This window comes from Wyeomyia smithii, chromosome 1 (genome assembly GCF_029784165.1).
Source record: "Wyeomyia smithii strain HCP4-BCI-WySm-NY-G18 chromosome 1, ASM2978416v1, whole genome shotgun sequence".
Lineage (NCBI taxonomy): Eukaryota > Metazoa > Arthropoda > Insecta > Diptera > Culicidae > Wyeomyia > Wyeomyia smithii.
Window position 1 is genome coordinate 47,957,269 of NC_073694.1, and position 27,392 is coordinate 47,984,660.

Genomic DNA, 27,392 nt, shown 5'->3' on the forward strand with positions numbered 1-27,392 from the left:
AAGGTGGAACGCAAAAAACAAAAAAATGTCTACACAATTTACTACCTAAAATGCTCAAAATCGACTAGAACAACCGTTCTCAAACGTTATCAGGAAACACGTTACGTCGGACAGCACAAAACAAAGTGCGAAAGTTGTTTGGGCAGTATGAAGTTCCGAAGCATGATTTGACGAAACAGTCCTCGGTGGTGTAGAGTAAAGTTCGATGAATCTGTTTGCGAGAAGTTTTGCGATTGTACCAACCAACAAACATTCTCACACATGAAACAAAATTTTGAAGCCAAAAGTCATGCAAAACAGAAGTATGAGCAAGTTTTGATACACTAGACAAAAAACCCGCTTCAAAAATTCTAGGGATGTAACGCAGATTTATAATTTTGCTAGGAATGTGCGATTTGTAAACGCATAAATCCTTGAATTTACGTAAAATAACCTTGAAACGTGCATATCCCAGAAACCGTGTGAAAGCACTTCAATGTATATCTCAAAAACCAAAACAGTTGAATTGAACGAAGAACTGTGAATATAAAATTGAGAATAAATAAGGACGGTAAATCTGAAACGGTGTAACAAAAAAAAAACATTCTTATAAATTTTAACAACGTAATGATTCACCGTTATCGCTATTTCATTTAAAACTCGAAACTTATTCAGATCATGCAAAATAAATTTAAATAAATTGGTAGCTTACATTAACAAATTTATTTTTATTCAATTTTCAGGTGAGCGAAGTCGATAATAAGATTACATCGGACAGGACGAGGATGTGATTAAAACTGAGCTTTCGATTATAGAGTGTGCATCAAACAGCGGAATGGAAATTCCATCATGTGTGACAGGGTAGTCTTTAATCCCCCACTTAAAGTTAACCCATTCCGGGATCCCAGTGGATCAGCGGATTAAGTCACGTTTTATTGTCACCGTCGATAAGTTCTCCGATTCTGGAACGTTTCCCACGCTCGAACATGACTAAGCTTTTGCAGCGACAGAACAAAAGCTGGCACGAATTAATTGGAGTGCATCTTAATTAGAAACCTGCAAGAAACACGTACCTTCGCTGGGGAAGTCAACATCGGAACGACGGGATAGAAACAATTCGACCATAAAAATCCGCATGCAATGCGCTTCCCTGTCGGCTTCCGGCACAGCGCGGAGCCGAGTATCCAGCAGTGCCAGGTGGGGTTGCAGTCATTGCACCGACACTAGACAGCCACAACGGTTTTCACCTTGTGCTTTGTTATTCTCTTTTTATTCGCCCGAGCAGGAAAACTTTTTCCTTTCAGTCCGATTCGAGGCGAGCAGGGAAAAAAGTGACGTGACAGCAAAAATAAACCCAAACAAAGCGCGTGATGCATCTGATGCCGTGTCGGTGCAACGTCATGAATCGACTCAGCAGGCTCGGCATCGACGAAGATGTAATGTAGATATATGTGTTTTTCTCCAACGGAACGAGAATGTATGTTATTGGACAGGAAAAAGCTTACAGTCAGTAGGTCGAATCATGCTTCACTGACTGTGAGAATTATGCCAGGCATGAAACGTCAAAAAGTGCCGAAATCAGTTCCAATTTATTCAATCTGTTGCTTGAGAGAGATGGACACTCGCGGGTTAACTGGGTGTGTAGATCGATTCTTGCCACTGGGGATGGGTAACCCTAGAAACCATATCTGTTGCATTTAACGATAGAGGCAAGACAGCTTAAATGACAGTACATAAGGATATCCATCGCAACGTAGAAAGTCGTCCAGTATACCAAGGGAAAAATTGCTGCGAAAGCAAACATAGCCGGATAGATTACAGTGTTCAATTCTATAATTCAATAACAGAAATGCAATCGTATTGTTACCGTTCCATAGCGGAATACATTGACCAGTCAACTGTTCCGTAGAATGGTTTGTGGCAGTCCAACGTCCACTGTGGACGTTGGTACCTGTTGATAAAAGCGGTTTCAAATGTCTTCTAAGTAAGCATGCCGTTTAAAGATGAAATTAAACACTCATGCAGCACATCTCCCTCCCTCCGTACTGAGATTCGCGAGTCAACTTTGTTGCGATAGAATGGCCACAGCATGAAAACGGAAACGGATTTTTAAACGCTATCGCCGCACAGAGCATCATGCAGACATTTCAGCTTCTAATACCACTCTGACGGAATGACAGCAAACGTAATTCCAAACCTGCTCTAACATGCGGGCGTTCGGTTTTGTGAAATACACAACCCTGGGGCGTCATTACAAACAATCAGTCACAAACGTGTGCGCGCGCGCCAAGCGTAGCGGTGGCTAAATCACATCACAAACAGAAGTGGTTACCGTGCTGCTGCAGCATCAGCGCCTGCAGCGAGGATATCTGGTTTCTGTACAACAGTCGTGCCCAGTTGCCCGTTTTTCTGTGTAAATGAAGATGTGAGGTGCAGTGCTATAACCTGAATGGTACATAGGAAACACTTTGTAATTTTATTTTAGCATGGCCGTGCGGTGGTCAAACCCCCTCCCCGTTAGAGGAGAAAAAACGCTTTTGATCAGCGACTTGAGAGAAATAACAAATTAAGAGATGATTAAATAATATGTACAAGTAGCAATACTGGTAAAACATTTCAAAATTTGATGAAATAGCATAGTTAGTTGTTCTGACAGAAGTTCTTGAATTATGGTTATGAATTATAAAGCTCTTCGTATCGTGGCTTTGGCCAGAGTGGCTACACATTCGGGAAATGCAGGAAAAAGTCGTGAATTGTTCCACTGGGAGAAATGCGGAAATACGTCAGGAATTTCTTCATTGAGTCGGGATTATTTCATTCAATTAGTGCACAAGAAGTGTCATTTTATGAAAAGTCATAGTGTTTCATAACGTTTCATAACTCTGTGTTGCTCTAGTTAAATTAGTATACGAGAAGTATCATTTTCTCTTTTCATCGGGTATTTCATAACGTTGAAACGTATTTTTTTTGAATGTTCAACCGGTTACCTGAGACTTATCCCATGACTCGTTATCTCACTAATTCGGATGTGATCGCAAACTTTTGAGACATAGCGAAAACACGACTGGAATCATGCTGTTAATACGGCTGGTGAAACTGGACGATATTCCCTTTCATTTGACGATTTCGAGCTGAAAAATCTTAGCTGCTACCTAATAAATATCGCTCGATGTATAAAGCAGAAGTTTTACATGCGTCAGCGGTGCAAACAATCTGACAAAGTTTAACTCACGTAATCACGGAAATTACCTTGCAAAACTCGGCCACGAAGTTTCAAATCGTACAAAAAAAATATTGAGATACTTGATCTAGAAACGTGTTCCTTATATTTTTCTACGTGAAAAAATCTGGCTACCCAATGACACCTTCTTTGTAACACTTCGTACAACTGTATGAAAGCTATCAACGTTTTAAATCTACCCCTCTCAACGTTACATGCCCCTTCCAGTACACAGAATGTACTTCAGTAGTGAAAGAAAATATAGTCCTTCGTCCAAACAGAAATACTAAATGTTTCCGTGCGCAAAAGATGCCACAACTTAAATTCGCAATTGCCAGGCGATAAATACAGTGATCACCCGATTATATCTCACCCTGATGATTTTTGGCGTGATAAAATAGGGAAAGTGATAAAATCGGGAAATTTTTAAAATTTTATTTATTTTTTATTGAAGATGTTAAATCAATAACTAAATACGTAGAATCAGCGATTTTAATTTTTTTTGGAAATTTTATCTGTACAAACATATGAAAAAAGCTGCAGTTGTTTTTTCATAAATCGATATATCTGAATACACAAAAGATAGAGAAAAGTTGTCAAACTGTGAAAACTGTCTGAGCTTTTATAAAAAAAAATTCAATTTGAGATCCTGTACTGAAAAAAATTTTTTTAAAAACAAAAATTGACTATAAAAAATCGATCATCACTATTTTTAAACACATTTTTTTAGATAGATAATTCAGCTGCCTAAAACTTTTCTGAACAAACCTAAAGAAATAAAAAACCTAAAAAAAATCGATGTAAAGTTGCAAATAAATTACAATTAAGTTTTATTCGTTCATGTTTTTGTTTGAATTGGTAAAATGAATTACTTGCTTTTTTGTAGCGCAGTACCATAAGCAAAATATTAGATGTTCTCACAACACTAAACTTTGCCGAAGACAGCATGCTGATATCTCTCACATATTGCAACCAGTGTGTCGAACAGTTGACATTTTTGCATGACACCCTATCGAAAAATACTGTTGCTTCTCTTGCTGACTTCGACAGCAGCGTTCAACTGTACGCTTCTCTATTTGAGAGAATCGTGAGACTAAAGGCCAACACGGATAGGTAACGATTCTCTTGTGTTCCGATCTCCAGCCGCTTCGATATCTCGACTGTCGCATTGTGCGAATGACAATAATTGGCAATCATGTGACAGTCTAGCACAGTAATAAGATGGAAAATTAATAATTACTATGTACTATGCAAAAGTCTTATCCAAATTTAGCATATTTAATCAAAAACAAGACAATAAAAGCATGAATCTTACAAATTCGATTAACGTCCTCGTGCCCAAATAAAAATCGACGCTAAGTAATTTGATTCCACCTCAATTCGTAATAAATGTAATAAATACCACATATAGCTACAGTCAATAACACACGAGCCAGAGATTGTCTATACATTGACAACAATATGAAAAGAAGTGAGCGAGAGAATTGTTCATATTGAATTCGTGACAAAAAGCAAGAGATAAAGCAGATCGTATAAAAGTTCGGTAGCGGCTACTGTCGCGTAGTGTTTCATTCCACAGTGGTAATCACAAAAATCTCGCTACTGTCGTGTGATTACTGTAGCGTACCAGTACATTTCCCTACCCTGTGCAACCAGAAAAATCTTAAAATGTAAATAACGACTTTAAATGCCTTCTCATAGAAAACTTTATGTTGCTTGCAATATGTAAGAGATAGAAACATGATGTCTTCTGTAAAGTTTCTTGTTTTGAGATCACCTAATACTTTGCCTAAGACACCAAGCGTCTATCTTTATCTAATGAAAAAGTAAATATTCTATCTCACTTTTAGGAGGATTGATCACCCAGCTTTCTACATTAAAAGATGCGTTTTCAAATATTTTGAAACTTCTCCGAACATATTATACAGTTATAATAAACTTTTGTATCACTTCAGGGTTGATATTTTTTGACACTCTTGAGAGAAAGTGAAAAAAAGCATCCATAAACGTTATTTTTTTACAATCCTTTCAGAGTTCCCCCTTCCCGCTTTTTGCATGGAAGTGAATTGTCAAAACACCTCATTATATTTCATGCGATGGAAGCAAGGCAACAAAATCAGTTTATCAGTTAACGAAGATTGTCAAGGCATCGGTCAGTGTCAGTGAAAAAGTGTTTCGGTGAGGTTCATTTTGGTTGAGTGGACTATTTGTTTTTCTTTTTCGCTTTGAAGTGAAGATCATTTGGTTGGATTTGTCGTCAAATTTTATTCCGTAACCGTGAACGATGCGCGCGATCTATTTCATCTGAGTATAACAGCACGTTACTAGGACGAAAATCTAGTGTATCTGAAAGAGTGCTGCGATCATTGGAAGTGAAAATTGAAAATGATTGGCTGTAATTTTCGAAGAATTTTGCTGGGGAAATGACTTTTATCAGCACTGATCACTATTCAATTATTCGCACGATAACAGCAAAATGTAACATTGTGCATCGGTTGAATTTTTAATGTAAACTGCATCAAGAAAGATACACAGAATTATGAAAAATATCTTAAATATTGAAGCGTAATAGAAAATCAGTTCACCCTGAAATTTTTTTAATGAAATGTTTTATGATGATAAAATCGGGTGAAAAATGTGATAAAATCGGGGGCAGATAAAATCGGGTACAGATATAATCGGGTGATTACTGTATTACCATTTGCTCAAGCGCCAATAGCCAAAATCTAACAAAAGCAGAGTACTGAATAAATCCTTGATTAATTAAACATAAAAAAGCTTAGAATTCGAAAATTTATCGGAGCACTTAGAATCTGAATCTTAAAAACTTTATATGGACACTACAAACAAGGGAGTGTAAAATAATAACAAAATGTAAAAGAGTTGAATTAATTTAAATGTATGACGTTAACAGTCGGAAATCAATAAAATTTGAACTTGATAGTAAAAAGAAAGTAAAGACATTTTTAAGGGGAAATTATTGAGTTTAAGTGAATTAAACAAAATATATCAGTTCATATATGTATTTCTAAATAACATCAGAGTACTGAAAATAAGTAACCATAGATTTGGTGTCCTGAGAAGAACAGTTTTTAAAATTGTCCTTCTCAGGACTACAAAATCAATGGTTAAATAAATTAGTTTTATAAAATTTATTTTTACTTTTTATAAAAAAATAGATTCAAAAAGAAGCTTCAAAAGCTTAATTATCAGTGGCGTTGGGTCCACTCTTTTCCATAATATCCGAACACATGCAATTATCGAAATTCAATAACATATAAAAACAAGTAAGCATGCTTTATTCTATTGAATAAACTCGAAAGCTATGGAATTAGGGATATTGCAAATAATCCACAGCTCTCTGTCAGCAAGAAAACAGTTCTATGCAAAAATTCTGCTGATAGGCATCATGCCGGACAAGACACAGATTGCATCGTATGACACCGTCCGATACGCACTCACAACTCTCAGGCACATGAGCCTGTAGGTACTTTCCAGTTTACCGCGGTAACTGTTAGTACCTAGCGCTCTGGACCATACTGGCCCACCATACCTAAGTATGGACGAAACCACGCTGGCAAGAAGTCTTCGCTTGCTGCCATAGACCGCTGAGCTATTGGACATCATACGAGATAGTGCTGCAATAGCCGATGAGGCCCTCTTACAGGCATAGTCGACGTGGCTCCCGAACGTGAGCTTGTCGTCGACCATAACCCCCAAGAGCTTCAACGATCGCTTTGAGGTGATGGTACAGTCTCCGACTCTGACCACCGCCTGTTGCTCTGATTTACGGTTGTTCACAACCGTGACTTTCGTCTTATGGTGCGCAAGCTCCAGTTTCCTGGAGTGCATCCAGTCCTCGACCTTCCTTGTGCAATGCGCAGCCGTCAACTCGACCTCTTCGATCGACTTACCGTAAACCTCTAGCGTTATGTCGTCTGCAAAGCCGACGATCACAACCCCTACAGGAAACTTCAATTTCAACACCCCGTCATACATGACGTTCCACTACACCGGACCCAGGATTGAACCTTGCGGAACCCCGGCGGTGATTGGGACGCACTTCTGACCCTCTTCTGTGTTGTAAACCAGTACTCGATTCTGGAAGTAGTTTTCCAGAATCTTGTACAGCGACACCGGTACGTGGATACTCCTGAGCGCGAGCGCTATGGAGTCCCAACTGGCGCTATTGAACGCATTCTTCACGTCAAGCGTGACGATTGCGCAATAGCGTATTCCTCTTCTCTTGCGCTGGAGTGCTATCTCCGCCGTCTTGGTGACGGAGGCGATGGCATCCAGCGTGGACCTGCCCTTCCGGAAGCCGAACTGGTTGCTTGCCAGACCGTGTACACCCTCTGTGTACCTCACCAGTCTGTTGAGGATAATCCTCTCAAGTACCTTGCCCGTCGTGTCTAGCAGGCAGATAGGCCTATATGCCGATGGGTCACCTGGTGGTTTCCCAGCCTTCGGCAGTAAGACCAATTTCTGCCGCTTCCACCTATCCGGAAAGAGGCAGTCATCCAGGCACCTCTGCATGACTACTCGAAACAGCCCAGGGGCCGTTTTTATCGCCAGCCTGATTGCCAGGTTAGGGATGCCATCCGGTCCCGGTGCCTTGCTCACCTTTAGAGAGTTGGCGATCACGATGAGTTCCTCATTCGTAACCCTTGCCTCCTCCTGAACCTCGACACGGCTGTCGTCGTCCTCGGATTGGATGCTCGGCAGGTTGGCCGACCATCCCTGGTCTGTGTCTGAGATACTGGAACGTCGGACGTGAGACTCGACCGCCGGAGGCCAAGGACTTGGCTCGTGGCGCGGAAAGAGTCCCTCGATGATTCGCTCCAGCATCGCTAGTGATCGCTCTGCAGGCGCTAGCGCGCCTTTGGTCTTGGCCATTACGATCCTGTAGGCGTCACCCCACGGGTTCGTATTGGCACTCGCGCATAGCCTATCGAAACAGGCCCTCTTGCTGGCCTTAATCGCACTCTTCAGCGTCGATCTGGCAGAACTGAATGCTGCGCGGCGCTCTGTCCTCTGTTCGTCTGTTCGCGCACGCTGCATCCTCCGTCTCGCACGGAGGCACGCACTGCGAAGGTCCGCTATCTCGTCAGTCCACCAGTAGACCGGTGGCTTCCCATTCCTAGGTTGGCGAGTCCTAGGCATGGTGGCGTCGCACGCCCGAGATAGCATAGCAACTAGTTTTAGTTTGCCCACATTCATTTGTGCTTCAACTATCTCGTTATCGCCTGCGGTCTGGCCTCCTTAAGAAAACTTTGAACGTTGAAGCGTTTAAAATTATATTTAATAAACAATTGTTATTTCCTACTTCGTAACTCTATTCCGACAACTCTCACAATATTCTTCCTATTAATGGCCTTTACAATCTGCAAACTAACATGTTTGTTCACGACATTCTCCATAGCGAATTATTCATCCTTCAATTCAGTTACTATCTGCTGGCCACACTTATCCCACTAGAAACATATATAATTTGCGATTTCTGAGAGCACACACAATGTTAGAACAAAACAGAATCTCAATTATTGGTCCAAAAAATTTCCACGCATTGCCAATAACATTACAGTAAATACACAACCGTAAAAGTTTCAAATTCGAACTGAAAAAAAAATCTTCAGGACATCCTTGATTGAATTTTTGTGTCATATATGTAATTTAGTCGCAAGTTAGTCTACCTGAAACATTACTTTGCCTGTGCTTTGATATAATGATGGGTTTTCACGTAGGTATAATTCATAGATAGGTTTTTGAGCTTAAGATTAAGCTAGACGACCACTTATTTCGTAGTTGTTCCTCCGCGATCGATCGAGAGAATCGGCACAAGGAATCAATATTATTCACCACGAGAAGCATACAAATGTTTGAATATTTGTATATTACTATTCCCGATATCCCGTATCTTTTTTGAAAAATACAACGCGCGCGAAAAAGTATCTACCACTCGTAGCGTCCAGCCGTTTGTCTGTTACCAAAACCCGAGCACATCAGTTGACGCGGGTTTTTTCTTGAGAGTATCCATTTTAAAATGTTAAGAATAGTTTCAGGTGATTTACCTAAAGAAAAACTTGAATTCAAATGGATCTGAAATAATTTAGCCGGTCCGATTATGATGCATTTTTTGTTCCGGTCATGATACAAATCCTATGGTCGGATAAAACGAAATATTTGAATAAATTTACGTCGGAATTGCTATAAATTAATGTTTCTGTAACTAGTTTACCGATATATTCTTACGATAAACATAATTTGTTTATGATTTCATGTGATATTAATGGTGAAAATGTGACACGAAATTTTATGTACCATGAAAATAGTCTAACTGTTTGATATTGATACACTTACTTACCAAGAAGGGAAACTTTGTCGCTACTCTTTTTTGTCGCTTACTTATTTCGCTACCATGCAGTCGTCGTTGTTTCTTCCGTGGGAAACAAGGTGTCTATTATCAGCAGTATACGCAATATTGCTAATACACTTGGTGTACCACAAGGAAGTGTTTTAGGGCCCATTTTTTCATAATTTTTATTAATGACATGAAGCGAGTTTTACGGTTTTGCGATATAAACCTTTTTGCTGATGACACTGTTCTGTTGCAGCAAAAAATTCAAACGATATTGTTGCACTTGTGAATCAAGATTTACATGATCTGGCGAATTGGTTCAAATTGAAACAGCTTAAACTAAATATTAGTAAAACACACTACTTGATTACTTCTTTTGCAAACTCCAGACCAGACGTGAGCATTGTAATTGATGGTGAGACGATTGAGCGTGTAAATGAAATGAAGTATCTTGGAGTTATTATTGATGACAAGGTAATTTTTAGTCTCACATAGATAATGTCATCAAGCAAATTGCGAAAAAATACGGTATCTTGTGCCGTTTGGAAAATGAATGGACTGTTAGCAGTAAAATTAGTCTTTATTAGTCAATCATTTAACCACATATAGATTTTTATACATTCATACTATTTTTTGCAAACAATACACAAATGTTGAGACTGCAGCGCTTACAAAATACAGTAATGCAACTAATATTAAGATGTATTAGATACACTACCTCGATTTTAATACTTGACGCATTGCCATGGCTTTCTGTGAAGTAAAGAGTTTATTTTTTGACAATGGTTTATTTTTTGACAATGGTGTAAAAAATTTTGAATAATATGCTGCCTCGCTGTTTGTGTGATCGAATTGATAGAGGAAGTGATTTTCATAGGTACATCACTAAAAACTCGGTTGATGCTAGAACGCCAAATTTCTTAACCGGAAGATCACAGAACTCTCTGTTGTACAAAGGAATTAACTTTTTCAATTCGATGCCAAGACAGGTTAAGCGTGCAGCAACAATGGCGGAGTTCAGAAGGAGAAAAAACTGTAAAGGTTTGGCTTTGCCTGTGGACTGTGGACTGTAGAGCTCGTTATCGAGAATCGTAGTTCTGGATCTGATTAGTTAACACTCCTAAATGTTAGGTTCAATTCCTAACCAAGTTTAGATAATTTTCGCGTTGGAAACGTTCTGGATGAGCCTTGGATCAGTGTTATTGGAAAATCGTTTTTTTAAATTCTTTTTCAAATTTTTGGTATTCTTCTGAAGGGTTACTAGTCTGTATGAATAACCAGTCCGTTATTTATTTGCCAACTGGTTACATTGACTCTATATAATATCTTACTTAGATAAATCGACCAGCTCAAACCGATGTAGGGGAATGAGGTGGAACCATCATCATTATCATCAACAGAAGACTGCTTCGATGGTGAGAATGGAATTTTGTGACTATACCTGGTTCTGGAGAGGACGCTGCTGTAAGTTAGAGCTGAAATTTTTATGGGGACTTTTATCGAGTAGACAAAACTTCGAAAATCTGAGTCACCCCAATTTTTGATCATTTTTGAATAAGCGCTAAAATGTTACATATGGGTCATTCCATACGAAGTGACCACGAAAAAGCACAAACTTGAACACGACTGTCACAGATTTTGCTCAAAGTTGGGAGAATTATTCATCTACTGTCACTTTGGAAAAATCCCAATTTTGGTGTCGATTGGAATACTCCCCGCTCTCCAGGACCCCCCTCTTTATTGCAAAGTCGCGCAATTTTTGTCAAGAATCTCTTTTTTCTTTTTCTTACAATTCATATACGTAAGATGTCCGAAAAATACTGATAGATGATTTTTGAAGAAAATAAACCAAGGAATCCAGAAAAAATATAAGTTTTGACCGGAAGTGTTGCAAGATAAATTATTTTTGTATTTAAAAACTAAATTTACATTTTTCGGCAAATGCAGCCATTTTTATTTTAATTTCATCGTGTTCCTTGGAAAATTTCACATAAGAAACAACTATCATCCCGAGGTAATATGAGCCAATCTCGAGATATAACATTTTTACGAAAAAAGTTGTAAACTTCGTAATTATTTTATTTTATAATTTATAGACGTAAGACACCCGAAGAATAGTGATAGGTGAATTTTAAAGAAAATAAACCAAGGAATCCAGAAAAAATATTGTTTTTGACCGGAAGTCTCGCCAATCTCGAGATATAGCATTTTTACGAAAAAATTAATTAATTTTAAGTAAAAATGTTATATCTCAAAATTGGCTCATATTACCACGGAGTGGTAAGTGTTTCTTACGTAAAATTTTCTGAGAAACACGATGAAACCATCAAAATTAAAATAAAATTACAGGGTGACAAAAAAGTCCGGTCACACAGGAAAATCTCAATATTTCGAAGAATAAGAAGAAAATCTGAATCTGGCTTTCATAGCTTTATTCAGTAACTCATAAAGATACTCCACAGACGATATCCGGAATTACACCACCTTTCTCTGATCGATTTGTTTGCGATTTGTTTTGTGTGGTCCCTATTCCTCGCACAAAAACAGGTTTGACTGTATGTGATTATTCTGATGTAACGACAATCGAAACGTCCCTTCAAGTGTCCAACTAAGCTCTCGCTGTTCGTTAATAGATGGCGCCAGCAGTAAATGCTATGCGACTTCGACATATCTAAAATGTGATGAACCCGAGGCGCATCGAGAGTTAAAAAAATTTTACTGAAATGCTGCTCTAAACGAAACATCGTGTCGTGTTTGGTTACGTCGCTTTAAAGACGGTAATTTCTATGTCGACGATCATCCGCGCAAAGGAAGGCCATAAACATTCGAAGACGCTAAATTGGAGGGATCAATGCAAAATGCAGGAACAGCTTGTTTTTGCAATTGCCAAGTGATTGCATGCTCTTTCAAAGTTAAGTTGCATTTTTATTTATAAAGTGTTCACAAACATTCTTTGTTGTTAAATTTCCAGAGCGCTGAATACATGGTTATTGGTTTTGGAGCTGCATAAACTATAAATATGTGCTTCCTCCAGTGTGCTGACGTTAAAAAACAGGGGATAGCTCATAACGGCCGGAACACAAACGGCCGAATCTCAAACGCCCGAATTATATCAATACTAACGAAAGGCCGAAATTTCGATCGGCCGAATCACGAAAGGCCGAATTTTATTTTTATTTGACTTTTTTTTTGTTACAGCTATTTTATATTGCATACTTCTTAAGCAACATCAAAAAATGGATAAAGTTCTGTTTGAAAAAGATATCAATACGGCTCTGCCGCATAATCGAGGGCAAGGAACCAAGGCGGCCCTGAGCCGCCGCGGTGTCCGATGGCCGAGTCGGGCGTTGACCCGCCGTCGGAAGCGGCGGCCTCTCGCATGCAAACAACTGATCTACTGGATTGCCCGGATTACTGAAGCATAGGGGCAATCCCCTAGTTTACGTCCGAACGAGCGGTAGCGAGTAAGGACAGGATGCCCCCGGACAATCTAGTTGGCCGAAGGCCACGAGTGTGTTGCATTGAATTTTTAACAAAATCATTTTTCAATTTTTTTTCATTCTATGAAACAATTAGGGAACGGGAATAAAGAACAAGGAAACAAAATAAATATTTTCGAAACCCTCTTTTTGTATAAAGTCTCAAAATTTTTTGGCATGAGTGGTAACACTTTATCGAATCAAATAGCCAAAATTCTCCTCAAGCATTACGTTTTTTTGGACGTTATCTTACAACATTTCAGCTTTGGATAAGTCATATTTAAAATAAAAAAAAAATTTCTGCTATAAATAATCGAACCTAAAATGATATATAATAGAGTAGGAAAACATCTCGGAAAATGTTCAATAAAGCGAAACGTACTTCGGATTGGGCTCAGTATAGGTAAGCACTCACTGAGTACAATAATGAAATACGAAAATCCAAGAGGAAAACTTGGATCCAAACGTGTGAAAGTATAGACAACACACCAACGGTTGCTCGACTTTACAAAACGCTTGCCAAGAATCACTCAATTGAACTTGGCAGTGTGATGTGTCAGAACGGATCGTTAACTAAGACTCCCGCAGACACGCTAAATCTGATGATGCTAACTCATTTTCCAGGCTCTACTAAATGTGATGTTTCGGCGGGTGGTGAGGTAGGAGACGACTCTTTGGAGATTCTGCCAGAATCTGTAAGAGAGGACGTCTCAACTTCAATTATATTTGACGAAATTTTCACGTCAACCAGAGTGGAAAATGCGGTGAAATCTTTCCAGCCTTTCAAGTCTGCAGGTGTTGACGGTGTATTTCCTGCGTTGCTTCAAAAAGGTGAGGCAACCCTGATACCGTTACTAAGGGAGACTTTCAAGGCGAGTCTAAGATTTAACTATATTCCGTCGAAATGGAGGTCAGTGCGGGTTATCTTTATACCAAAAACGGGCAATAGAAATAGGAACAACCCCAAATCATATAGACCAATAAGCTTGTCTTCGATTCTATTGAAGACAATGGAAAAAGTACTAAAGGAATATCTAAATGCAACATACATGCATAGATATCCTTTATCTAAATTTCAATTTGCACATCAAACAGGTAGCTCAACAGTCACAGCTCTTCATACGCTGGTAAACAAAATTGAAAGATCTCTTTCAGCAAAAGAAATTGCACTATGCTCTTTCTTGGATATTGAAGGTGCTTTCGACAACACGACCTACTCTTCCATGGCGAATGCGATGAAGAAAAGGATGTTTAACACATGCATAGTCAACTGGATTCACACTATGCTTGCACAAAGAGAAATCTCTTCTGAGCTGGGGAGCTCATCCATAACTGTAAGAGCTACGAAAGGATGCCCTCAAGGGGGGGTACTCTCGCCGCTATTATTGTCTTTAGTGGTGGATGACCTCCTCAAAAGCTTAGAAGATAAAGGTTTTAAAGTTGTAGGCTTCGCAGATGACATTGTCATTGTGGTAAGGGGAAAGTTTGACAACATAGTCTCGGAAAGAATGCAACATGCCCTAAATGTAACCCATTTATGGTGCATAAAAGAAGGTTTAAACATAAACCCTTCCAAAGTTGTAGTAGTACCTTTTACTAAAAGGAGAAGACTTAACCTAATGCCACTTAGGCTTAAGGAAAGTGTTATCCAATTGAGCGTAAGGGTTAAATTTTTAGGATTAATCCTTGATGCGAAGCTTAACTGGAACGCGCACCTAGATGATGCAATAAGCAAAGCGGTCAGTGCTTTCTGGTTATGTTCTAAAACGGTTGGTAGGAAGTGGGGACTAAAACCAAAAATGATAGGATGGATCTACAAGTCTATTATACTCCCGAAAATAACATACGCTTTCTTAGTCTGGTGGCCCAAAACAAAACAGGCAATAACGAGAGCAAAGCTAGCGAAGCTGCAGAGACTTGCGTGTATTGCTATAACGGGAGCAATGCGCAGCACCCCATCGAAAGCGTTGGACGCAATCCTTCACCTGCTGCCATTGCATGAATCTTTGCAACTAGAAGCGGAAAGGAGTGCTTTCCGGCTCAAACGTCTGAAAAATGTCTTGAGTATGAACGGAGACTGGATGAAACCTATGAATAACTGCGATATTCCCTACAAGGTGCATGAAACATCACGTTCCGATTGGGAGTGCGGGGCTCATATGGTTCGTCAGGGGTCAACGGTATTCTTCACGGACGGCTCAAAAATCGGTTCAAAAACGGGTGCAGGAATCTTCGGTCCTGGAGTTCAGATATCGGTATATTCATGGGTGAATGGCCAACAGTATTCCAAGCAGAGATTTACGCTATGATTGAATGTGCTAACGTTTGCTTAAGGAGAAATTTCAAACATGCGAATATTTGCATTTTCTCTGATAGTCAAGCGGCGCTGAATGCACATCAAAAATTGTCTGGGAGTGCATTCTCTCTCTGCGGAGCCTGTGTCGTACGAACTCTGTCAATCTGTACTGGGTTCCAAGGCACTGCGAAATTGAAGGCAATGAAAGAGCAGACGAACTGGCCAAACAAGGTTCCACCTCCCAATTCATTGGTCCAGAACCCTTTTGTGGCATTTCAAACTGTACAATAAAAATGGAACTTAAATACTGGGAAGAACAACGGGTGACTTCCAACTGGATGGCTGTCGGAGGATGTCACCAGTCAAAAAGGGTAATAACGCCAAACGCAAAAATTACAAAAAAGCTATTTGAGCTTAACCCGTAAAGACCCGGGACGAAACTTGTTTTTTGAAAATGCTCGTTCTCAGCACTGGAACGGCCGATTTGGGAAAACTTGGAATTTTATTCAAGGGGAATAGTTGCTCTAAGTTTTGATAAAGGAGCCACCCCTCTGGACTCCTCCCTGTTTTCGTGAGACGCAAATATGTCTGTGTTTTTTTTTAAGTTTTCAAACAGATTGAGTAAACACTGGGAATTTTCATACGTATCAATTGCTCCATGTATCAAATCATGTCAGGTAGATGAAATATACCATGTAAATGTGAATTTTGAAGTTTCTTAATTATTTCAGTACAAAATCACAAAATTACGTATTTTCATAAAAATTCAAATAACAAAATCGTTCTTCAAATTTAAAGCTCTACATTTTTGAAGTAAGGTCTCCTGAGTCCATACGCGATGAAATATTTATATATTTACCAGAACTTAGAGCAACTATTCCCCTTTAGTAAAATTCCAAGTTTTTCCAAATCGGCCGTTCCAGTGCTGAGAACGAGAATTTTCAAAAAACAAGTTCCGTCCCGGGTCTTTACGGGTTAATAAGTGGGCGCTCTGTATCTACACAGGACTAATAACAGGGCACTGTCCGAGTAAGTATCATCTAAAGAACATTGGTCGGGTTCAAAACGATACTTGTCGCTTTTGTAGCAAAGAAAGTGAAACCTCGGAATATCTGCTATGCAGCTGTGGTGCATTATACATGAGCAGAATCAAATTTCTCAACAAGGGTTGCTTACAACCTAGTGAAATTTGGTCTGCTAATCCTTGGAAGGTAATTGGCTTTATTAAGCACATTATACCTGACTGGGAGCGTGCCGAGGCAACCGGTCATCACTCGATCAATAGTGGGGTGACTGGGTATCCTATATAGCACGTATAGTAAGGGGGATATACTACAATAGTTCTAAATAATGGACGCAGTAGTCTAATTCCACAACAACAAAAAATAATAAAGTCCATATATCATCGAGTCTATGTATAATCCAGTCTATATATAATCGATTCTGACCTATAAATAACTACAGTGACGTTTCGATTATACCAAGAACAATTTTTTATTTATTTTATGTTATTTTCGTGTGTATGTGTTAATATATGTTCATATGTGTGTAAATGTAAAGTTTTGAATGTTCGGTATAGTTGTGCTGTTGTTTACCAAAAAATTGTTACTTAGAGTGAATAAGAAATGCACTAGAATTTATAGAAATCGTGTAAATCTATTTGAACATATAACAACATCGAATGAAATAGGCTGGTTTTCACCGCTAGGTGGATAATTTCGGGTTTCATTTAAATCAACATTACTCATCAACGATTTTTCGGACTTTCGTATGATTCGGCTTTTTGTGGTTCGGCCGTTTGATAAATCCGGCCGTTTGTTTTTTCGGCCGTTTGTGATTCGGCCGTTCGTGTTTCGGCCGTTTGTAGGTAAACCAAAAAACCGTGCATGGCTTAGCACGAATACTCCACTTTTTTTTAATATTTGTTCAACAAGGAATGTTGTGGTGAAAAAAGTTTACGATTTCAATGCCAAAAATTTAATTAAGGTTGTGTTGAAAACTAATAACCAAAACTGACACAGTTTAATTTTGTTAAATTCCACCCCCTTTCTCTCAAACGAATAACATTAAACGCTCACTTAACGTATTTATACAGGTAATTATGCACACATTATGTTAGTACGTGGCTTGACAAACATTTTGTTTGCCCTGTTTGTTTACTCCGTGAATACAGTAGTGCAGTTATCAATACAAATAGAAATTCTCTTCATAATATCTGACTAACTGAAATCGTTAGCCACCGGCGATCAATTGTTTGTCAATCTTCCACGTAGGCACGTGTGCTGCTCCAGTGAGTCAATTAAGAGTGACAATATTGCATGCCGCAAAATCACCCTGTCCCCAAAAAAAAGAGAAATTCCACGTTTTCTGTTAATAAAATTTCGTCCTTTGATGTTGACTGCACGACGTGACCCGGGGTGTGTAAATTCATAAAAGTTGTACCGTTAATCCTACGGCAGCCGCCCGTTAGGGTGGTTCACAATTTGTTAGGATTAACTGTGACTTGAAGTTTAAAAATAAATTTATTCGTTCGTATACTTTACCCAAAATAGTTGATTTATCATTTTCGCTTTTCGGAAAACCCTCACTGGACTAACTTTGTTTAAGCATGCATCACTTTATTATTCATACGGCAGACTGCACCTTTATCACCCACGTAAACGACCGCACTCGGATAGGCACGCTTATTAAACCAGATATACTGCTTATGGCTTCCCAGGAGCAATTATAATTATATCAGTACGAACAAATTAAATACATTGCCACTGCGGTTGAACAGTGCGGACGAGAGAGCATGGGAAAAACTTTCGCTCGGTGTGCGAAAAATTCTACTCGCTGCTGCTGATCTGCTGGCACATTTTTGGACTACACATCGCATCTGCAGCGTACCGAAAGGCACGAGCTCGCGAAGCTATTAAATAACCCTCAACTAGACGATGGGAAAGTGCGCCGTAGCCGTGCCAGTTATATTATTTATTTTTGCGTTCAATTGGAACGGATTTATAACCAGTAAATAGCTGGAACGTTCAATGAAAGCTTTACAATCAATGGTGTTAACGCACGTTCGATATATGCCCCTCGTTATCGGAGATATATTCAGCGAGTCGACGTTGCTGAGTTCAACTTTGGAGTTGGACAATAGCCAGCGCAGAACAATTGGCGCGGAGATTGGAGTTGGCCGAGAACGAGGGCAGATAAAAAAGAACCGCATGCCGCTGCAGAAGTGTCTTTAGAAATGATACAGTTTGCTCAATTTGATCGCGCATTATTCAACAAAGTTCAGTAGTGTGTTCAGAAAATTACTTTGAATTTAGTGCGTTAGTCTTAAACGAATATTTTAAATATTCAGTGATTTATATTTGCTATATTGAATAGTTGAATTCAAGGTTAAGTGTGACACAGTCATGTGTGATGATCTGCTAAAATTTATAATCTTTACATTTATAATCAGGCTCAACATTATTTGGAATCTATAGCAGATAAGGTGGCAGTTGGGTGGCAGATAAAAGTAAACGAGGTATGATGAATATCATCGTGAATTCTAAATTTAGGTTAAAATCATTGCTTTCTACTAGGCTACTTAATTGGTTTATGCAATCACTTCGGAGTGAATCAATTTGTTGTTTGAGTCATAGGAGAAACTTATTGTAAGTACTGTTAAAGGCATTAGTTAATTTTATAAAACTGCAATAAATATTTCAGTTCGAGTCACGCAAAACGGACTTCGGAAAACTTTCAACACTCGAAAATAATATTATATGAGCGCTTCCGAAGTTACTGATATAACCATGCACACCGGAATAGATTCGGTTCTTTGTGCGTCACAAAACTGTAAAGGATGTAATCGCTCTGATAATGAGGAACAGTTGATATCGTGTGATAACTGTAATATACGGTGGCACAGCAGCTGTGCGGGATTGTCATCGGGAATAATGCAACACGGCCCGTGGCGATGCGACAGTTGTCCTACACTTTGTGAGTCTGTTTCGTCGGTAAGAAGCACAATGAGCGCACGGCTGCGATTGAAACAATTGGAGGAACGAAAGGCACTCGAGGATAAATTACACGATGAAAAGGCACGTAGAAACCGGGAGTTTTTGGCTGAAAAGCAACAGCTTGAAGCTGAAGCAGAAGCGGAGAAAGATGGTAGTAGCATAAGAAGTTTCAAAAGCCGTAGAAATGACATACAAAGCTGGTTGAATAACCAGCAAGTCGCCGCTAATCAAGAAGCTACATCGGTCAGTACGTCTACTCCTGTAACCAGTTCGTCCCGTGATACATGTCCTCGTACTCTCACTGGTGAATCAATTTATGATAATACTTTTCCAACACAAGCAATTTACACTGTAGCGGCAAATCCAGTGTTATCGTTGTTGACGAAGGCGATTTCCGGTCAACCCTTTCCTCCAACAACAGCACAAACACAAACGAGTCAGCACCAGCAGCTACCGCTTTCTACTGTTCCGATCCTAAGACAGATAATAAATCAACCTCTTAGTTTACCAAAGCCAATGCCAGCCTTACCAAAACCAATCGGGAATATGAAATCATCGCCTTTCGTAAACCAGGAACAATTTTTAGGTTACCCACTAACCACACCGGTAACTAAAATCGCAGCGACTGTTGCCGGTGAGTCTACGCGCATATCATCGGTTGGTTGTCGGAAAAATCCTATTAAGCATGTATCGGTTCAGACTCAGCCACTAGTCGAGAGTTTTTCGTGGAGTGATATATCAAAACACTTGCAATCCTCAACACAGATGAACTTCGCGGGGCGCTATCCTCCCTCTGGTCTATTACCGAATGCATATGTCACTGAACAACATAGATCAACAAATGACATGCATACGATTGCGCAGCAACATGGCACAATGCCTGGAGCTCACAGCACAGTACAACCAGGTATATCCTCTTATACGCCTACGATTATGCAGCCTGGTCCAGTGCTTGATACTCAAACCGTACTGCAAACAGATGATTTACCCAGCGCGTCACGGCGGGATATATCTAATGGTATACCACCAACACCGTTCATAAGGTACTATCCCGCACCTGAACAACCTGGTTCGATACAACTGCAAAATTTGACAGTGTCGACAAATGTCTCGAACCATTATCCACCGGTCCAACAACCACCGACAGTACCAATGAATATGTCGTACTCCGGAGCGCCGCTCCAACAACCAACATTAACGTTAAACCCACCTGGTTTATCATACTCGGTCTGGCCTGCAGATGGAGTCATTAGCCCGCAACAACTTGCTGCTCGTCATGTGGTCTCAAAGGAATTACCGAAGTTTTCGGGAGACCCTTTGGAATGGCCTATGTTCCTGAATTCATTTGAATCAACAACGGTAATGTGTGGAATACAACCTGATGAGAACCTAGCCAGGTTACAAAAAAGTCTTGTGGGAAATGCAAGAGAAAAGGTGCAGAGCATTCTGACCTTACCATCCGCGATACCAGAAATAATAAATACGCTCCGTGACGAATGTGGTCGTCCCGAGCATCTTGTATATTGTTTACTAGCTAAAGTTCGCAATACACCAGTTCCAGATGTTAGAAAATTAGATACGCTTGTAGCATTTGGAAGAGAAGTAAAAAACTTAGTTACATATATAGAAGCCTCAAACCTTCATGCCCATCTTTCAAATCCAATGCTTTTGGCTGAACTGATAGGCAAACTCCCCTCAAACTTACGCCTTGATTGGGGATTGTATAGCCAGCGGCTTCCTGAAGTTACACTCAAAGCATTCAGCGATTTTATGCTCACTATTAAAACGGCAGCTTGCCAGGTAAATATACCAATAGATTATAATCAACCTGAGCATAGTTTAAAACGCTCTACAAAAAGTGTTAATGGTGCATTCATTAACGCTCATACCGCCGAAGAGAAAGGCAAAACAGCGCATAGGTCTGAACTTGACACTTCGAATCGAGACTCGAGTACAGCCCAACATTCGAAGCAAAACAAGAATAGCAGACCATGTCACATTTGCCAGCGTAACGACCATAAGATTCGTGATTGCAGAAAATTTCAAACGCTGACTGTTAAAGAACGTATTAAATTTATTAAAGATCAAAATATGTGCGGTCGTTGTTTGACGGGCCACGGGAAATGGCCATGTAGAACAAAGCAACCTTGCGGGGTAAATGGGTGTAAAGAAATGCACCATAAATTGCTTCATATCCAAACTGAAAAGTTGGAAGGAATTACACCGTCAGGCTTAATATCTACGCACAGCCACCGACATACATCTTCGCTATTCAAGATTATTCCAGTAACGCTGCGAAACAAAGGAAAGTCAGTTGATACTTTTGCTTTCCTCGATGACGGATCTGATTTAACTTTGCTGGACGAAAAGCTTGCTGATGAGCTTGATCTGATTGGGATTGAAAGCCCGCTCTGTCTTCAGTGGACAAGTAACGTTACCAGGAATGAATCGTATTCTCAACGCGTGCAGCTTATAGTCAATGGAAAGGATGAAAAAACTGAGTTCATTTTAAAAAATGTCAGAACCGTGAAGTCATTGGGACTGCCTAAGCAAACTTTAAATTATAAGAAATTCGCAAAACAGTACCCGTTTCTAAGCGGGCTTCCGGTAAACAGCTACATAGATGCGGTACCTGGTATTTTAATAGGCTTAGATAATGCATGGTTGAAATTACCGCTGAACAAACGTTATAGAAGGATAACGGAACCAATAGCCGTTAAAACACGGTTGGGGTGGACCATTTTCGGTGGTCAGTATGAGTCAGTAGAACCAGAACGATGTATGGTACACATATGCAGCTGTTCTGGCGATCGTGAGCTACACTCTTTAGTAAAAGATTACTTCACCTCAGAGGATGCTGGGATTGACGATATCTTACCCATGGAATCGATCGAGGATAGACGTGCACTGAGTATATTGGAAGAGACAACAAAACGTACAGAATCTGGACGCTTCGAGACTGGATTGCTCTGGCGAGAGGCCAGAGTAAAATTTCCCAACAGTTATCCAATGGCGGAGCGTCGGCTTAAATGTTTGGAACGTCGGCTAGCAGCAGATTCAGAATTAAGAGAGGAAGTTATTAAACAAATCGTTGAATATCAGGAACGAGGTTACGCTCATAAAGCATCGCCAGAAGAACTTCGTGATTCACAACCGCACAACGTGTGGTATCTTCCTTTGGGAGTGGTCCGCAATCCTCGGAAACCTAAAAAGGTACGTGTTGTTTGGGACGCCGCCGCAACCGTTGGTAAGGTTTCACTGAATTCCGCTCTATTAAAAGGACCTGATTTAACGACCCCGCTACTAACGGTGCTTTGTCGATTTCGTCAACGACAGTATGCCGTAGCAGGGGATATTCGGCAAATGTTCCACCAGTTATTCATACGTAAAGAGGATCGCCATTCGCAGCGATTTCTTTGGCGGGATGATCCCGAATCTGCTCCAGAAGTATTTGTAATGGACGTGGCCACATTCGGGGCAACGTGCTCCCCATGCTCGGCACAGTTCGTGAAAAATAAAAATGCACGCGAATATGTAGAACAATATCCTGAAGCAGCAAACGCCATCATCGAAAATACATACGTAGACGATTATCTTGATACCAGGGATACAATCGACGAGGCGGCTCGAATTGCGAAAGAAGTCAGCCTGATAAACAGCAAAGCAGGATTTGAAATTCGTAACTGGCAGTCAAATTCAGCTGACATACTCGAACGGCTTGGTGAAAACAGCGCAGAAATTGTTAAAAGCTTTTCTGTCGAAAAATTGACCGCAACAGAACGCGTTCTTGGAATGATGTGGATCCCGGTAGAAGATGTTTTTGTATTTACATCTCAGTTTAGAACCGATCTTGTACCATTGTTAACCGGTGACGTCGTTCCTACTAAGAGACAAGTATTACAGATAGTAATGAGTTTGTTCGATCCCCTGGGGATTATCGCCAATTTTACCATTCATGGAAAAATTCTTATCCAGGATATTTGGAGATCTGGTGTAGAATGGGACGACCAAATCATCGATAATGATTTCTCAAACTGGCGACGCTGGGTGGAACTGATGCCCAAATTGGATGATGTAAAACTTTCCAGATGCTACTTTCCAAACTATAAACCGGAAAATTACAATTCCCTTCAACTACATATGTTTGTAGATGCCAGTGAGCTGGCATATTGCTGTGTTGCATACTTTCGCATCGTCGAGGGAGAAACAAGTAGATGCGTTTTAATTTCAGCAAAGGCAAAAGTTACCCCAATACGACCGCGCACAATACCAAGAAATGAATTAAGTGCCGCTTCGATTGGTGTGCGATTATTAAGAACAATTACACAGAATCATAGTCTTCCGATTCAAAAACGATTTTTGTGGACTGACTCACGTACAGTTCTATCTTGGATTCGCTCCGATCCGCGAAGGTATCGCCCATTCGTTGCATTTCGGATCGCGGAGATCTTAGATGAAACCGAATATAGTGAATGGAATTGGGTTCCATCGAAAATGAATATCGCTGACGAAGCAACAAAATGGGGAAGCGGACCGAATCTAGACCCCCACAGCAGTTGGTTCCGTGGCCCAGAGTTTCTGCTTCTCACAGAGTCACAATGGCCAAAAATTAAACCAGTTTTGGAAGATCCAGTGGAAGAACTCAGAGCCGTACACATTCATCGAGAAATTTCTGTTCAACCATTTATTGATCCTCTAAGATTCTCTTGTTTGAAGGATCTTCTCAGAAAGCTAGCTTACATTTACCACTTCCTTAATCGCTGTCGTTCGAAGGGAAAACCCAAAGTAAAATCACGCTCAGTGATACTGAACCAACAGGATTATGCCATGGCAGAAAATAGTCTGTGGCGAATGGTACAGGCTGAAGCATTTCCTGATGAGCTGGCCGTTTTAAGAGCTAACTTAGATCTTCCTAAAGAGCAACGAAAACGCCTGGAGAAGCACAGTTGTCTGTCGAAATTATCACCTTTTTTAGATGTAAACGAAGTTTTACGCTCAGAAAGTCGTATTGATCCTCAAGCAGCTTACTATTGTTTCGATTTCCGCAACCCAGTTATCCTTCCAAAGCGAAATCATGTCACTGAAATGCTTATTTTACGCTTTCATCAACGATTTGGACACGCAAACTATGAAGCTATTATTAACGAAATTCAACAAAAATATTATATTGTAAAACTGCGTTCGGAGGTAAAAAGAGTGATAAAAAACTGCATGTGGTGTCGTGTATATCGAGCAAAACCATTGGTACCTCGTATGGCCCCACTTCCACAGGAAAGAGTGCAACCCTATGTGCGCCCATTCACCTTTACCGGGATTGATTATTTCGGACCCTTGGTTGTTAAGATGGGACGAAGCAATGTTAAACGTTGGGTAGCACTCTTTACGTGCCTAACGGTACGAGCAGTTCATTTAGAAGTTGTTAATTCGTTATCGGCAGAATCCTGCAAAATGGCAATTCGTAGATTCGTGGCAAGACGAGGATCACCGCAACAGATTTTCAGCGACAATGGTACAAACTTTAAAGGTGTCGCCAGAGAACTGGCGGACGAGATAAAAACCATTAATCTTAAAATAGCGGGTACGTTCACTAACGCCAATACAGAATGGCACTTTATTCCACCTTCTGCTCCCCACATGGGAGGAGTATGGGAGAGAAAAGTACGGTCCATAAAGGAGGCGTTTAAAGTTCTCTCGCATCGAGAAAAGTTGGACGATGAAGGTCTTGTGACGCTTTTAACAGAGGCAGAACTATTAGTCAATTCTCACCCGTTAACCTGTGTGCCTTTGGAGACGCATGATCAAAACGTCCTTACACCGAACAGCTTCCTGCTTATGAGCTCGAGTGAAGTCAATCATTTAAACAGAGTACCAACGGAAGGTACATCATCCCTTCGCACTAACTGGAAGTTGATGCAGCATCTACTCAATCAGTTTTGGAAACGTTGGATTACGTGTTACTTGCCAACAATTGCTAGGAGAACGAAGTGGTTTACAGAAGTTCCACCAATAAAGGAAGGTGATCTCGTCGTGGTGGTGGATGAATCAGTGAGAAATGGGTGGCTGCGTGGACGGGTGGTCAAAACATACCATGGTATAGACGATCAAGTACGCAAAGCTGATATAGAAACGAGCTCAGGTATTTTACAACGACCTGCTACGAAGGTGGCTCTATTAGACGTGCTGGAAATAAGTAAAACCAATTAGGTAGTGGTTTACGGGTGGGGGTGTTAACGCACGTTCGATATATGCCCCTCGTTATCGGAGATATATTCAGCGAGTCGACGTTGCTGAGTTCAACTTTGGAGTTGGACAATAGCCAGCGCAGAACAATTGGCGCGGAGATTGGAGTTGGCCGAGAACGAGGGCAGATAAAAAAGAACCGCATGCCGCTGCAGAAGTGTCTTTAGAAATGATACAGTTTGCTCAATTTGATCGCGCATTATTCAACAAAGTTCAGTAGTGTGTTCAGAAAATTACTTTGAATTTAGTGCGTTAGTCTTAAACGAATATTTTAAATATTCAGTGATTTATATTTGCTATATTGAATAGTTGAATTCAAGGTTAAGTGTGACACAGTCATGTGTGATGATCTGCTAAAATTTATAATCTTTACATTTATAATCAGGCTCAACATTATTTGGAATCTATAGCAGATAAGGTGGCAGTTGGGTGGCAGATAAAAGTAAACGAGGTATGATGAATATCATCGTGAATTCTAAATTTAGGTTAAAATCATTGCTTTCTACTAGGCTACTTAATTGGTTTATGCAATCACTTCGGAGTGAATCAATTTGTTGTTTGAGTCATAGGAGAAACTTATTGTAAGTACTGTTAAAGGCATTAGTTAATTTTATAAAACTGCAATAAATATTTCAGTTCGAGTCACGCAAAACGGACTTCGGAAAACTTTCAACAAATGGAGTTGAAAGGGTCGTTGCAGCTCCATCCAGTATGAAAAGTGCAGTCCCGAAAAAAAGCGCATGTGCGTTCAAACGACGCTATGGCAATATTAAAAATACTCGCAACATAATTAATTAACATGCCCTCAAGTGTACTGTCCATAAATAAAGCGCTATATTTATCCATGAATACTTATGTAGCTGAAAACTTTGGCCACACTACCTAGGTTCAGTTTTGTATGATCATTGTAATTTCCTTTTAAGGAATCAATGTTCTAAAACTAATCTGTAGACAACATTTTAGTAGAAATTAAAACTTCTGAGATAAAATTTTACTAAGCTTTCACCTACTAAAACATATACGCCGGTTCCAAAAATAAGCCTATAGTCGAAATGGTCGGAATAAAGTCGGAAAGGTCTTTCAGATAGATTACAACATTCTCAAGACAATTTACTGAGAGTTAATTCATTGTATTTTACGTCAATTTAGATTGGAGAAAATTAATCAAATTCTGGATTTTTACTTAATCGAAGAGATTCAATCGTTTCAAAGTGGTACATCCGGTGGCATTTCTTTATCATCAGTTGTGGTGAACCGGAATGATTCTAAATTAAGATGATTCTTGAAAATGATTTTAACTAGAAAAGATCAAAAATTGAAATTCCTGAAATTGTTTTCCAAAGGCAGAAACAGGTCACGGAAAGATTACCCGAAATTTAACATGAAACAACAGACAATTTTTCCTAGAATCAGAAAAGGCAACCGGTGAAAGAATAATTAGTGAAATTTATCTTACTGTCACTGGAAACTGAATCCAGAGGCCAGAAAAACTTAATTATGAAATCATTCAACTTTTCGCTTGAGGAAATCGTTACAATGCTTCTAGGGAAAAAAAATCGAATACAAACGATTCCAAGTTTCGAATTACCGAGCAAGGTTCCGGAATTAGCAGGAAGCAGCCTTGTTAGAGAATCTGCTATCTAAATGTTGATTTTTAAGGTCCTTTTCATTTCACCAGGTCAGTTTAATTTAACTTTCTAGTCGAAACAAATCGAAGTAAATTTCCAATATTAAATGGTTACGACCCAGTTTAACACAAAACTGTTTAAGGATATTATCCTATCCTGTGCCTGTCCCCACGTATGACAGTTGTTCTCAAGCGAAC

General features: G+C 39.8%; 2 protein-coding genes across 7 annotated transcripts in view; both read left to right on the forward strand.

Moving 5' to 3' along the window:
- Positions 1–27,392, forward strand: part of LOC129718644 (fasciclin-1) — a 432,194-nt gene that overhangs the window by 31,746 nt on the left and 373,056 nt on the right. The window lies entirely within an intron of this gene.
- LOC129718645 (uncharacterized) lies at positions 949–25,722 on the forward strand. The gene is made up of 2 exons (XM_055669623.1): positions 949–1,176; positions 24,765–25,722. Exon 2 carries the CDS (start codon positions 24,776–24,778, stop codon positions 25,529–25,531), a length of 756 nt encoding a protein of 251 aa, XP_055525598.1. The 5' UTR covers positions 949–1,176; positions 24,765–24,775; the 3' UTR covers positions 25,532–25,722.